Source organism: Gobius niger (assembly GCF_951799975.1).
Source record: "Gobius niger genome assembly, chromosome: 1".
Taxonomy (NCBI): domain Eukaryota; kingdom Metazoa; phylum Chordata; class Actinopteri; order Gobiiformes; family Gobiidae; genus Gobius; species Gobius niger.
Genome location: NC_136852.1, coordinates 13,222,075 through 13,237,886, shown reverse-complemented (window position 1 = coordinate 13,237,886; position 15,812 = coordinate 13,222,075). Strand labels below are relative to the sequence as shown.

At 42.3% G+C, this 15,812-nt stretch overlaps 1 protein-coding gene across 5 annotated transcripts in view; it reads right to left on the bottom strand.

Annotated features, from left to right (window-relative positions):
* gria4a (glutamate receptor, ionotropic, AMPA 4a) overlaps positions 1-15,812 on the bottom strand; it is a 143,895-nt gene that overhangs the window by 86,332 nt on the left and 41,751 nt on the right. For all 5 annotated transcript variants that reach the window (XM_079573831.1, XM_079573827.1, XM_079573828.1 and 2 more), the window contains exon 3: positions 4,848-5,087. In XM_079573831.1, the coding sequence (XP_079429957.1) occupies positions 4,848-5,087 (240 nt within the window). The remainder of the gene's footprint in view (positions 1-4,847; positions 5,088-15,812) is intronic.

The window sequence follows — 15,812 nt, the reverse complement described above, 5'->3', positions numbered from 1 at the left end:
GATGGACTTACAAAGATAACATGGCGCTATAAACAGCAGGAGGTAACAAGAGTGGCAATTAATGGGAGTGTTTTGAACCAAACAGCTGTCTCTTCACAGCAAAGACATGAAAAATGGCAATAATAATAAGAGCGCTCCATCTCTGAGCGATAATCACCAACGAGACCGGATCATTTCATTTCAAACACAGCACAGATGTTTGAGAAAGGCGCTGGTAAAGAACTTCTGAGAAGTGGCACACACACGCTCACTGTCCGTTTTCTTAGATATATATTTTCAGTTTGAATCAGCCATAAGATAGAAGCGATGTAGAGATACAGATGTGAAGTTCATGTTGAGCAATAGATTAAATTCTCTGCTATAATATAACTCATACCGGTAAATGTATACAATTACTGTAAATGTATGAACACCAGAAAGTTTCAAATGAACTTGATGACTATGTCCACAGGTAACTGTTGCCAACAGAAGGTGAATGGATAGGAGACAACTGCTTCAGCAGGATACAGAAGAATCAATGTGAGCTCTTGCTATGGTGTTTTGTGGTAAAGGCAATTTTAGAACTGAAATGATCAAAAGGACTCCTTCCATAAGTCCAACTTCAAAACCCAGAGGTGAAAAAGACTGCACCACCTCATGACTTTAGCTGGTGGAACAGATTACTTTTGAGTGAGAAACTGAATTAAACAAAATCAGGGACCCGCTGGGACATCATTTTGGCCCGGGAGTTTTATAATTTAAACCTTGTAGAGCGTCAGCTTAGAACACGGCAGGTTGTTGGATTGGTTCTCTCTCTTTTCACATTGGCCGCTACACACATAATCTGGGCCTGACATTATCTCCACAGTTAGCTTTGAGTTATGCAAATGAAAAATATATTATTTATGCACTTTTCAAACATTGGTCACTACTGCCTTTTATTCTTTCTATTTCTCCTCACCTTTTTTTTTTCTGTCCACTTCTTTACTCACGCAGATACTTCTCCAATGGACTGCACCAACTTAAAGTAAAGTATCTTGTTTACCTTCATAACTCCTTTTCATAGTCCCTCTAGGGGTAATACAAGTGTCAATGGGATGATTGGGGGGTCTTTCATCTCCCCCTGGTTGCAACTTTCCTGCCTCCGGATGCGAGGCGCAATACACACTAATGGAAACATGAAGAAGAAGCTAATTGGCTAATGGGCAAAGCTAACGGGATAGCACCACTTAAACAGTATTTACAACCAAGTGTCTCCATTGTGTAATTAGATGTACAATATCCCTCTCTCCCTTCCCCTCCTAGAACCTTAAAGAGGTGGAGGGGTTTGAGCGCCCGAATGATCATGGGGGCTCTGTTGTCGAGGGGCTTCGTACCCCTGGTAGGGTCTCCCAGGGTAAACAGCTCCCAGAAGCCCCTTATGAGAGAGGCAGGTCAACAACCCGGCAATGGACAAGTGGAAGAAAATGGATAAATTAGAAAAAAGGGTGAGCCTGGTAAAGTGGCAGAGATTTGTTTACCATTCTTCATTTTTGTAAATAAATTCAATCCTTTGGCTACTATGCATTACGACAGATGAACCTGTTCTTTGTGGCCATACCACCGTTGCTCTGCTCAATCCCGTCAGACCTTGGAAGCTAAGCAGGGAAGGGCCTGGTCAGTACTTGAATGGGAGACTGTTTGGGAACACCAGGAAGCCTCGTGAATGTAGTGTGTGAGTGAGTGATGGTGGTCGGAGGGCCTGATGGCGCAGACTGGTTGCCTCGCTTCCGTCAGTCTACCCCCTTTGAGTGTCCAGAAAAGCGCAATACAAAACCAATCCATTTTTATTATTATTATTATTAAACTAATACAGTGACCGGCAGGCAAATGGTTTATATTTATTCCTCCGCAAATTGTATCTTCCAAAAGAAATGTGCTACCTGTCTGCATTCATCACTGGCCGAATAACAAACCTCCTCGGACCACATATTAAAGTGCACAGAGACTGTCGCTGTGTGGAGCGGAGCGGAGAGCATCAAACAGATCACAGCGTTACTGCCCATTTTCCAGCACATTACCAGCAGTGCAGCCTGATGGGAGCCAGTAATGAAGGGCCCTGTCTCGGCCAAGTCACGGGTGAGCACAACCCAAATGTTACCAATCCATCCTCTGCTTCCATCCTTCTTTCCCTTTTCTTAATCTGCAGCTTCTCCTACAGCTGTACGTCTTCATAGGCTTGCTTTCGGTCTCACTCCATGCCCTCTCCTCGTCCCGGTTCAGCTCCACTCGCATCACCTGGTCACCCATGGCCCGCTGTCCTGCATCATCACCTTCGCCCCTTCCTTTTGGAGATGGTAGCTACATTATAGACAACAAGGAGATTCTGTAGTGTATCAACCAGGCTGAGGCGGTGTTCCCGGTTGATGTGAGACAGGCCCCAGCTCGGACAATGTTCAAATCCAGGCTGAAAACTGCACACTGAAAATATTTTATCTTCCATGTTTGCATTTAAATGTGTTTAATATTTGTGTTTTATTGATTTATTTATCAATTACAATGTATATTATGTACTTAAGCACTTGTTGTTGCTATATATATAATAGAGACCATAATAGAGACCAAATTTTCACTCTCGAATCTGATTTGCTGCTACACTTGGGACGCTCATCCGATGTTTCTCTGCTTCTCCTCCTTTACACTTCTACCCCAGCCCGCACTGTCCACATCTACTCCTGGTTTAGACAGAATGCACCACCTCAGGTTTGCCTCTTAAAGACCTCCTCAGCGTCTCATTGCAAGCCCTTCGTCTTCACCATCGCCACTGTTAAATGCTCATTGTTCCCTGCCGAGCTATAGGCAGCAAAGTTTCATTGGCTTTGTTTGAGTCTTGAAACACTGTCAGGTTGATTTGCAGATGGAGAAAGTGAGAGTGCATATTACACTTGGTATTTCATCCATTTTACTTCAGACTTGAAACTCTTAAAAGATACAAATCAAGTTAAATGTGCAAGTGGACTTAATGCCATTTGGGGAGAAATGAAACGTGTCAGGGGTGATTACGTGTTTTTCCCCTTTGTGGAATAAAGACGGACACAAGATCACCTTTGCTATTACTGAAAAGGTAAGGCTTCCATCCAAATATTAGTAACACTTTCATTTAGTGACTTGGTTTCGCCCTTTCCTGTCACTGACCTCAGTCACCGAGAACATCACTGCACAGCCTGTTCCTTTGGTGGCCATTTTTATGAATTAAATTTTCTTTTCTTTATGTGGTATGAATAAATGAATAAACGTGGAATTCTCATCACAGATAGTGTCTTCAAAACCACCACAGTGCTAAGATGTCTTCCTCATTTTTGTATTTATAATTGGATTGATCTTAACATCTCCAAAAATCCTAAAAGCTGCTCAACACCGAGACCAAACTTGACTTTGACTAATCTCCAATTGTTCTAATGTGTGATTGATGAACATTATGTTAATCTGGGCTGACAGTGCCAATTCCTAATGTCCAAGTTGCTCCCACTCCTCTTGCTGTCTGACAGGTTAAAATTACAGTATTATCTCATTAGCCAAATTATGCGAGCGCCCAGCAAATTCAGCCTGGACCAATCCTTCATGTTGTTGGTGCAGCCTCTCCATTTTAGCCTTGGCGCAGCGGGAAAAGCCAAATAAGTCCAGGCGGAGAAAAGCATTTGGAGTAGATCATTGTTGCTATGACGTGGCACTGTTTGCGGTTGTAAGATTAAGTAGAAACTGCAGTTAACAGTTAAATTATGAGCCTGAATTTACGGTGGGACTGATTATTCAACTATGGTGCCTTTTTGACTGCAATGATTATGAAAAACATGTACAATAGGTCAGGATGAAAAAAAGTGTGAGTGTGGGACAACAGATGAAAATTAGCCCATGGCTACAATCCGGTGTGCGTTCATTCATGCTCAGTCCCAAGCAAATAAAGCAATAAATAAGAATAGCCTTTTCCATAGCAGTCTGTGTACAAACTACCAACATTAAAGTAGAAATAAGCAACTCATGCCCCTATAGGCCATAAGCGCTACTGCAGGTGTTGTGTGTGTGTTTTTTTTTGCTAATTAATTGTCCTTGAGAGTAAATACTACAATGACAGAAAAAACAAAGGGAGAGAAGGATATTGTACATTGTGCCACAACTCAATGACACAATGGAGATCATTTATTTCACTGAAACTTGGCTGTAAACACTGCTACAGTGGTGCTGGCCCACAGTTAGCTTTGCCCATTAGTCTGCTAGCTGCTTCTTCGTGAGACTATTAGTGTGTATTGCGCCTCCGATCCAGAGGCAGGGAAGTTGCAAGGGTGGTTTTCTGGCCAGAGACACCAGGGGGAGACCCCAATCCTCCCATTAACACTTGTATTACCCCAGAGGGACTATGGAAAGGATTTATTAAGGTAAACAACTTACTTAGTTCTTCTTTATGTGAACATGCATTTTTCTGAGTATTACAATAACATGACAGTTGCTCAGATACCATTTTTTCAATCCAAAGCTTGTAAAAGAAACACAAGCACAAGCAATACTCTTCTCTGCCCGATTTTGCTTCCACTCTAAAGGCTAAATGAAAGCATCAATGAGATAACATGAGCTATCTGATAATTGTTCCAGTGTTCAGGCATCAGAGTTACAAAAAAAGTGTTTTGAAACTATAATGGACTAACTGTCTGCATTTGGCCCAACCAACGACGAGCAGTGAGCAATCGTTTTGAGACACACCTATTTGACAGAATTGTAATGCATAATGAATATTTTTAACATTACAATTGTAAACATTAACCAATTCACACACAGTCGCACACTGTATGATCTTCCATTGAGCAGCAGTGCACAGTGCATCACCTGCGACCCACCTCTGTCTGTGTCGTAGAGGAAGACAAATCGGTTCCAGTCGTAGTGGTCCAGTATAGACAGGAGCGCCCCGCGGATGGAAGGCCTCAGCTGGAGCGTGAACTGGGCCTCTCCCTCCGTGGGGAAGCTGGGGGTCACCAGGCTGATGTGCAGGGCGCCACAGAAGGACGTGAGCGTGTTCACCGAGCGCTTGTCGTAAAGGCCGAAGATGGCGAAGACCCCCCTGGAGTACTGTGAACAGACTGGGGAGAGAGAAAGAGAGAGAGAGGAGGGGGGTTCAGTAGGTTAGACAGATTTAAATACACGTGCCGAAAAATGCAAAACAGAAAGTCAAATTAGGCAGTGTTCTTTGTTCCCTATTGCCCCCACACCATTGCCTTTCACCCTCCGGCTTTTATTGTTGAGGCAATTTGGGTTTTCAACAGAAAGCCTGAGGGCCAATAAAAAACATTCCCAGAGCAAAGGGCTGCATTTTGTTGTTGGGATACTCTTGATATAGAGAACTTTTCATACAAATCGCAGGATGATCTTGACTAACATAAGAATATGTCACCATACCATGTTGTTCATTGTGCACTGCCACTAAGACTGTTATACTGGTGAAATCACATAAAGCTGAATATTACTTATTATATTCAATTATAAGAATAAAAAAAATAATAATAATGCATCAGTTTTTACAGCGTTCTTCTGGACACTCAAAGACGCTTTACATTGCATTATTAATTCACTCCATACTTGGTGGTGGTAAGCTACTATTGTAGCTACAGCTGCCTTGGGGTAGACTGATGGAAGCAATGCTACCACTCTGTGCCATCGGCCCCTCCAACCACCACCAACTACTCACTCACTCGCTACATTCCCCAGGCTTCCTGGCGTTTCCCAAACAGTCTTCCATCCAAGTACCGACCAGGCCCTTCCTGCTTAGCTTCCAAGGTCTGACGGGATTGGGCAGAGCAAAGGGTGTTTGGCCACAAAGCTTTAGGCCATAAATGTTATGGCTTCTTATTTCATTATTTGTTAATGTTAATGCTTCCAAGTTTGAATCTGCTCATTTGTGCACTCCTTTTCGCAAATTTTTCAGAACAATTTGTCAAAGCTTATAGACTATACCACAGGACGCAGGCACTTTGGGAAAGTGTTTGCCAACCTCCAGTTGATACTGTTGTCTCCCCCTGGGAAAAACACTTCTCTCACTTTCCTATGTATACTCCTTACATATATGAAAGGAAAAGCATTGGATTTGTTGGACGCTACATGTGGGATAAAGAAACAACCTGCACTAAGAGTTTTTAGGATCAATAAGCCCCTTGAAATATGGTGCATTTAGAAAAATAAGGAAAGAAAAATTTAAACTGATAATTAATCTGCCACTGTTAAAATACTTTGGCCTTCTAAAATTAGCTTTTCTCCTTAATAGGCTGTTAAGGAAATTACCATCACGCACTTCACTCAAATAAGCCTACAGTGTATCCCTAAAAACACTGTCTCTCTCCCTCCACTCAGAAGGCCCTTGACCGATGCACAAGCTCTCTTCAGATGCCAAGTCATTTTCCACTACACCACACCGGCTCAGTCTTGAAACCCCCTCCAGCCCTGCACCATGACAGAGGAGAGTGAAATCTACTGACGCTCCCGCGCGCTTCCCTCCTTCCATAAAAATCTCACTCAGGCAGTGGGAAGAGTGTCTTGTGCGGTGGAAGAAGCACACAAACCCAACTTTCAAAGAACGTCACTCAATATTTCACTTGAAGCCCCCTAATGTTTTCCTTTTTTGTCTGACGCCGTTCTCCCTCATCCTCTTAGGCTTCATTTCTCTCTCCCCACATTCATTCATCCCCTCAGCCAGAGTCTCTGTGGCAGCTGCTGATTTTAGCTCCAACTACGTCACACTGGAGAAAAGGGAAAACTGCAGACTGCTTTGACGAGAACTCAGTCAATCTGCCTTTCACCAGTCTGCACCAAACTGACAGATATTTCAGCGTCTTAAATAAGCAAGATATAAAATGTTTACAAGAAACTCAAAATCTAAATCTTTCTATTCGCCTGGGTTAACGTGAGCTATAGTGTTTTACAATAACGCAGGGTGTGATGCATCTAAGGTTCTGGACACATTCAAAATATTGTCACATTCCTGCATTAGGCACATACTAGTGCCACGAATTTCACCGTTCAATATGTGATATCGAAGGTAAGATCTTTTACTTTTGAAAACCAAAAAATCATTGCATTATTATTTCCATATGAGTAAATTGATGTAAGTGAATTTCTATTTGCCCTCCTCGAACCTCCACCTTAACATGGTGGGGGGTTTGAGCACCCAAATGATCCTGGGAGCGATGTTGTTGGGGTTTCGTGCCCCTGGTAGGGTCTCCCATGGCAAACAGGTCCTAGTTGACGGTTTAGACAAAGAGCGGTTCAGAAGCCCCTTATGAGAGACCAACAGGCTCGGTTAGAATCAAGAGTCTGTGCTTCCGTGGACCCACCACCTGCAGGAGAAGCCATAGGGGGCTGGTGCAGTGGGATTTGGGCAGCTCAGACGGCTGCCCTCACGACCCAGCAACAGATAAGTGGAAGAAAATGGATGGATGGAACTTCTATTGAATAATCTTCATTTATTTTATCTATGGACAGCACACTGCCTGACTAAAAAGAAATTTGCCACAATGAAAAGGTCACACGCTCTGATATTTTGTTGTATTGCCTTTAGCTCTGATCACAGCACGTAATCACTGTGGCCTTCTTCTATAAAGCTTCTGCAAAGTCAAAAGATCCAGTGTTGCATTAGGTTTTCACCAAGATGTTGAATTGATGATGGGAGAGTGTAACCACTGCACAAAGCCTTCTGCAGCACATCCCATTCTCTATGGGGCTAAGATCTGTGGCAGCTAATCCATGTGTGAAAGTGAAAGAATAAAAACTTCTTTTTCACAATGTGAGCTTGAGTAATCCTGGCATTGTCACCTTGGAATATGCCTGTGCCATCAGGGAAGAAGTAGCCCATTGATGGAATAACCTGGTCAGGATGTTCAGGTTGTCAGCTGATTTAATTCTTTGGGCTCATAGTGTTGCTGAACCTAGACCTGAACAACTACAGCGACCCGAGATCATAACAGTTATTTACATCCAGGTAGTGACTTTTTTTGGTCAGGTTGTTTATTTATTAGCAACTACTTTTTAACCCTTACTTGAGTAATTAATTCAGTAGCTACGTCTTACTTCTACTTTTTTTTAAATGAACTTGACTCTACACACCTTAGCATACGCCTTTGGATGATATAAGGAAGCTAGAGTACACAGAGAGGTCTGCGGTGATGGAATCGCTCAGAGAAACTACAGATCTCCTCCTGTGATTAAAAATGTATGCATACGGCCAGACTGCCTTACATCAAATGCAGAAAATAAATGCCGTGCATATAGTGCTATAAGCCACACAGTTTAGTGCAGTTGTGGGGAACCAACCCACCCCTGCAGCACAGAATGGATCAGCAGAGAAGAGCTAACCCAACTGGGATTTTCAGCCCATACACTGTACAGTAGTATCTACCTTCTGTGTGGACGATAATGACCCAAGAGAGACAATTGTTTGAATAGGGAGCAAAATAAGTCTATACTTTAACTGTAAAGGTGCTCAGAAATGGTCTCTTGTTGACTCGCATTGTTTAGACAAGGCTATAAAGCAAGATAATTAGGCTGTGCTGTGTCCTCACAGGAAAGCTGTGGTGGAACCAAATCCCCAGGCATCCAAAGACCTGACTACCAGAGAAGAAAAAACATGCCACACTTTGGGTTTGATGGTTAACATAATCATTATCGTATTGTATTGATTATATTTGCCAAATAAATAAAGTTTTCTCTTTTGCACAGGAAATACATGGAAATGTCCAAATTCAAACCACTACAGCGTGACTGTCCGGATTTTACTGTGTTGCTACGTCACAGGAGCAACGTATATGGCATGAAACATGAAACACAACAGAGCAGAGCACAGAAAATAAGTTCATTCCTTGATTCAGTATTGGATGTTACAGCAGGGGTGATCTTTTACCTGCTCGCTCCCAAAAAAAAAGTGCTTTGCCAACTTTATTAACCTTGTTTACTTGGTGAAATGACACACAGTGTGGCTTTAAAGTAGATCAAATCATTCACCCGCACATAAAAAGCAATTAAAAACAAACCACATCACCATGACTCTTTTCCCATGTCAACAACAGATCATTTATCTGAATGATGATTGATGATCAATGGGGAAAAAGTTACATCCACTTTACTGAGATATGCTCGTTTCCATCTTCATCCCGCCTGTTTATATGTATCCACTATTTAGAAGCATTAGGTCGTTACGCTGAAATTGCGTGATAGGATTGATTTTTCTCCTCTGCCTCCCCCTCCCCTCTGCACTCCGCCTCCCCGGGTCCTCTCCCCCCCATTCTCTCGGGACTCACAGTAATTCCATTATCAGCTATAAGCCGCAGTGGGGGTAAACACAAGGCAAGATGCAGCTTTGGCCCGTGGCAATTAAACAAACAGAGGTCGCTTGCACCCCGGAGGAGATAAGGCAGGCTTTAGTCTATGATTATGCTAGCAGCTAACCGGCTTCGCTTAGAATACGGGAATATTTAGCCGCCGTCGTTCAATATAGCTGAGTCAGGCTTTTCCCAGATGCAAAAAGAGTCATCGTGAATAGCAGGATCGAGAACAGTTAATTGAACGCTCTGACAAACAAAGTAGCATGAGGGACAATTAAAATAGAAAAGGTTTAGCAATACAGGCACTTTCTATTCCGTTCCAGACACGAAAACAAAAATCCTCCCGTCACTCATCATGTTTGTTGTTACTCTATTCAACTTTTATTTAATTAGGATAAAAACTCACTGCAAACCGCTTTTGCAAGAGTGTCCTAGCCGAGAGGCAGCAGCATTACAAAACAATGGTTGGTTTCACTCCAGCGCTTGTTTTGGTTGTAGCATTGCAGTTGCATCAGATAATAGTGTTTTTACTCCAGCACCCCCAGGTTTTGGGCCATAATTGAGTCTTCCTGTCTTTAATTCCATGAGGGTTCACTGGATGATCGCTAAAGAGAGGTTGAGACAAAGCACGTACTCGAATATAATAGGATTTAATGTACTAACACAAACACTAACTGGTTTGGCCGTCGGGTATTTGATTTTGTTTTTAGTTGAGATCACAGACGAAAATTTAGAGGAATCATACTGGCAGATGAAGTGACAATTGGCTGTGATAAATGGTGCTCCGGTCTGGCACAGGGCGGATAGGAAAGAACCAACATTGTGTTAAAAATTACAAGAGAATGGGAGCGAGACAAATGCCATCAGCTGTGTGTTAAACAGATTTATGTTTTGGGATCGACTGAGTCCAGAAGCAGGTCCAAAGAAAGCAGTGCTCTCCTGAGCTGAAACAGGCGTTATCGGTCTAGAAGGCAACTCCCAGAACAGAGGATCTTTTAAAACTCGCCCTGTGCTGCGGGTCCAGCTGTCTGTTCATACAATGCACTCTTTGACAAGCTTTTCAGACAGAAGTTGGAGCAATAATGGCATTTCATAAAGAGAATACTGGCATCTTTTATGAATATGTTTATTGACTCTGCTGCTTTAGACTGCGATTGCATTATTCAATCCATAATCACTGATGATGGTACTTCGGCGGCAACAGTTACAGGCCGTGGCTGCATGAAGTGTTTTGCCCATAGAGCTAAATAATAGGTCCATTCAGCCTCATTCATAGTAATGATGATTGTCACACAACAAAAACCAGCACGGTTAAGAAATGACGTCCAGCCCAATTTTTAGAAGAAGAGAAAGAGCCAGGAGCCAGGCTTTTAAGCAGAGAAAACGAGGACAACGTCTTTATAGGAACGCTGTTGGTATTACAGCAACGTCAGCTCCCCGCCATGAGGACCAAAGAGAAGGGCTTTCCTCACCCATTGGCTTTGCCCAAAAACATTATAATGGGGTGCAGTTTTTTCAGCTCACGAAACAATAACAAAACTTGGGGGTTTGAATAAATCCCCAAGCTACGAAGAGACTTTATATCCCTAATTATGAAAAGAAGATTATGATTAAAATGTGTTTGTATTGGCAAAATGTGTTTATAACACTGTGACAGTCTGTTTTAAATTGTTTCGGGATGTGTTTCTGCTATCAAATTAGTTCCACAATCATAAAAATGTTCATTACTGCATCCATCCAAAGCCACATCCAAGTATCCAGGTCTTTCATTGCGATTGCTGTGCTGCCCTGCTCTCTGTAACTGTTTTATCAGTTTTTCTTATTTTGTTCCTGAGTCCCTGTAACATGGCCGCCCTCTAACCCAGCCGCAGGACGGGAATGTGCCAGACAGTGGCGTCATCGTAATAAAACGTGTGCTAAGCTTGCTTCATAAAGCTTTAATGAGAGGAAGGGACCAGAGGCATGGTGCATCATCGCCACAGTAAAAGCTCACACACAATAGGTATCCAGGGACCTCAGCTGTGCCTCACCTTCTCCTGCTTTCTGCTTGTTTGGCCTCTGCGTGGGCCTTACAACACTCTGGTGGCTTTTTCTTCGAATTAATGTATAGCTACGATTGTACCAACACTTTGGTCTGTGCTGATCCTGTACTTCTGCTCTTCAGTAATATTTCTATGTCTGTTCTTTTCATGCTGAGTTTTTCAAATCATTGTGTACAGATTAAAGACATCATTCACCTGAAGATCATTCGCCAGCTGCCTTGTGTCTCAAGGAATTTCTGTGCAGCATTCCCTCCAGTCTTGTATACAGCCAATAAAGCAACATAAATAATGCAAAGTGTTGTCCTTGTCTTATCAGATTGGCTGATGAGCTACTGCTTAATAGAAAGAAACAGGTATATCGGTTGTAAATAGAGTTACTTTACTACTTAAAGGTACACTTAGGAACATTTTGGATTCTATTGTTCCCAATAGACACCAGGCTCCTAATGACACAGAACATGCTATTTTGCAGTTGGTAATCAAAGAATCTCATATGTAGCTGCCTTTAGTCAATATCTCCATGGAGATGAGCTGGAGACGGGGATGCTCCCAGAAAAGTTACAGTCAGAACAAGAACATCCAGTTCACAATGGAAGTGGCTAAGGGAAAAAACTCTACCATTCTTAGATGGTGCTGTAAGGGTGGGCCAAGAGGGGCAGCTCCAAACAGAGGTCTTCCGAAAACCAACTCACACAGATCGGTATCTGATGTCTGATTCCCACCCCCCCTTAGAACAAAAACTGGGGGTGATTTGCACATTACAGAAATGATCTCCACACAAGCCGAATGGAGACAAAAGGAACATATGCACATTGAGCACTGTTTGAAACGTTGTGGTTGCTCACAGTGGGCCTTCACCAAAACCAAAAGCAAATCACTCAAAACTATGGATAGGAAACAGAAACCGGACAATGAAATAAGACGGAAGCATGTGGTTATTCCATATGTTTCCGGGGTGTCAGAAAACTTTAGAAGGGTCCTCTCGAAGCATCGAATCCCTGTATATTTTAAGCCTATGTCCACACTCCGACAGCGGTTGGTTCATCCTAAAGACAGCACTCCAAAACGCCTCCGCAGTAATGTTGTGTATGCAGTCCAGCGCAGTGAGGAGTGTAGAGACCAAGCAGCCTCTACACAAGCGCATGTATCAACATCGACGCCCGAGCTCCTCTGGACAGGGCTCTGCAGTGTTTTTACATCAGCAGAAACATCAGCACAGCTTTCAAGACCAGGATGTCCATACACTGGACAAGGAGGAGAGGTGGTTTGAGAGGGGAGTAAAGAAGGCCATCTACGTTAAAGTGGAGAAGCCCTCTCTGAACAGGGGGGCGGGCTCAGGCACAAGAAGTTTGAGAGTTAACATCTTTTCCCCCTTAGACTATAGGGGGATTGCCTCAAAGGGAGGTTTACCATCTAATCTTAGTTAATACAACAACAAATCAAAACAAAAAAAAGTCCAGTTGAGATATTTAACTTTTTTGAAGCATTTTATATTGGAATCTACCAACTTTTGTGCGCTAATACACAATGATTCCTTTTTTTAGATCCACACTTTGCGACCTCATATCCCTTACAAATCTGCAAAGAAATCTGACAATACACCCCCCCAGTTTCTTTGTATCTTCCTTTGTACCATCGCACTGTCATCTGTCCAGGCCTGTTCCCGTCTACAACGCCTGTTTTGCGCTGTTGTTTCCCTCGCAGCCCGAACCGGATTTAACCGCCATTATAGCCCGACATAACGAATACATTTACCAACTCGGAATGGCACCGTTTTTCACACTTGCCAACGCGATTCTTCACTCCTTTCGTCTCATCCCGCGGTAGCATCCATTTGTCTGAATATAACAGGCCTCTAGACGTTCTCCAGACAGCCGGGGAACAAAACACGGCGCGCTCTCATTATACCTGCTGCGAAAGGCCGGGATGAAGGAAGTGCCTGATGAATGAGGGATACGGACCCGTTTAAAAAAGCAACGCGGCATCTACTTCCTGTCAGTGTGCGGGGCCACCCAACGCGGCCATATAGTGATTCATACGAGGTGAAGCGAGACGAAAGCCTATAATAAGCTATTATGAGGCAAACAATTACGGTGAAAAAATACCTGCTGCCACGTATTGACATTTTACATTCAAAAAGCAATGATACAAACTGTGAAACGTATAGCTGCACACGCTCCTCTCTGTCATAACGATACTCTACACATAAATAAGATGCTGAAGCCAGAAGGGGATTCAGGCAATTAATTCAGTATTCGGTTGCACAGCATATTGTTTTTTTGTGTGCAAAATTAGCTGATGTAATGTTTCTGCCAACTAACTGTGTCTTCAGGAAAATGGGAAAATAATGAAGATACTATAGTACAGCAATTATAGAAGAAAACACACGGTTCCGTATGTTTTGACAGGCAACTCTGACCCCTGAATACACCAGTGGCGTTTTGTAGATGAATGAACAAAAGTCTTGGATGTTGTAATGAGAATTGTAAGTATTGATGTTAATTAATTGATAATTTAATGAGTTACAGTGGTTTAGAAAAAGCTAATTCTAAAGCACCCCAGCTTGTTCAAAAGGAAAAGAGAAAACAGCAACAAACAAACATTGAGTTTTCGTCATAGAAAAACAACCATAACCATCGCCTCCTTCAAACATAAATGCTGTTTACTTGTGCTGGATCCGTATAGAACAATATCAAGGCTATATTTTCCTTTTTCCTTTTGTGGATGTTTGCAAACGCTAAACATCCTTTGGAAAGCATTTTAAAGAGAATAGAAAGTGGCCTCTTTAGATTGAAATACCAGTCTTCATGAAAGGCATGGTAACACTCTTTCCTTCAGTGTTTGATTGCTGCTTTAGGCCTTTAAAAACCAAGACAAAACATTTGACGGTTTACAGGCCAAACAATAATGGCCTCAGGTGAGTACAGTCAGGTGGAAAATTACAGCTTGTAATATTAGTTCAAAGACTGATTAGATGTACTAAGTCTCCAACACTTTGGACCGCATAGGGAAGGCAAGAACATACAGTGCCAGTTTAGCTCTCCTTCATTATTCGAAGAGGTCGTGTTTCAATTGTGTAACATCTGAGGATAAAGCCAGGGCAACAAAATAAACAAACAAACTTACAAAAACCTGGGGTAAAGTACATACAACCCACAATCAGAGCAGAGAAGTAACTTGAACTGCGAAAGACCAAATACCTCCAGTGCAAAAGACATGTTGGACCACAGTTTGAGAAACACATAGATGCGGTGCACAAAAATAAGAAGTACTTGGACAGATAAAGTTTAAAAAGAACATTAAAGGATTGATATAAAGTTTAGTTGAAGCCCATTAAAATGAGACACCAGAGGATTAAGTAACGCAAAGCACAAAACCACAGTTTTAGAGCGGCCTCGGGACGAGGACAGGACCAAAGACAATGTATGCGGATCAATCGCGTCTGGCACAAGCTGCTGTCCCTGTATAGATTTCATATTTGTATCTCCACACTACAGAATACATTAAGTCACTATGGTACAGCCTTTGGGAAGCTGGCACCTCAAAGTCAATGGACTTAACAGCGTATGGATTTTGATTTTGTGGTATATCTACAACGTTGTAATGGGAGTGACGTAACATTTTCACACTCAAAGCACCAGCAGTATTTACTTCAAATATGTGTTAATCTTCAAACTGCTGTATAATGAAATGATTACTTAACAAAAATAATAATTTATTTAGTTTATGTGGTGTAATTTTTTGTAAACTAATTTATCTTGTGTGTTTGGTTCCTGACTTCACTTATTCAATGTTTTATCTCTCCGAAAATAATTGTCTGTCACTTTTCCACAATATGTGAAAAATTCTTCAATGAAAGTTAGAGCACTTGATGTTTATCTGGCCATTTTCAACAGAAAAGCAGCCGTAGCGACAGAAGCTTCTTGATTTACACAGCCAATTGGTCGATCCAATGTGACGCATCACACGAAGCCGTACAAATAAACCATGATTGCATGGCACAGCTTAGAGTGGATCGCCCTGACCTGCAGCCGTGGTGGGGAGTGGAGAGGCCAGACCAAAATATCTTTTTACAATAGAAAGAGAGGTCTGTAAAAAGAATTGTTCAGGTGCCAGTATTGCAAACCAGATGTCAATATATCCAGCCCTGAATAAACAAATAACACATATTTCAATACAAGGAGAGACAGTATTTCACACTAAACACGTAGACCTAAATAAAGCTGGCTTCTGACTTTTCACCTTTTTGTCCATTATTGCACATTCATTTCTCATGCATTCCTAGCAGATAGTCACAAGCAAGTTTACACAGACAAGGATCAAAGATAAATCTTGAAAATCAATGTTTGTAGCAGGGAGGTCCAGCCACCTCATGGATTTCATATCTGATGTGCTTTGCCCGCATATAGTTTACAAGTCTGAGACAACAGCTTCATAAACAGGCCCGTGATTATGG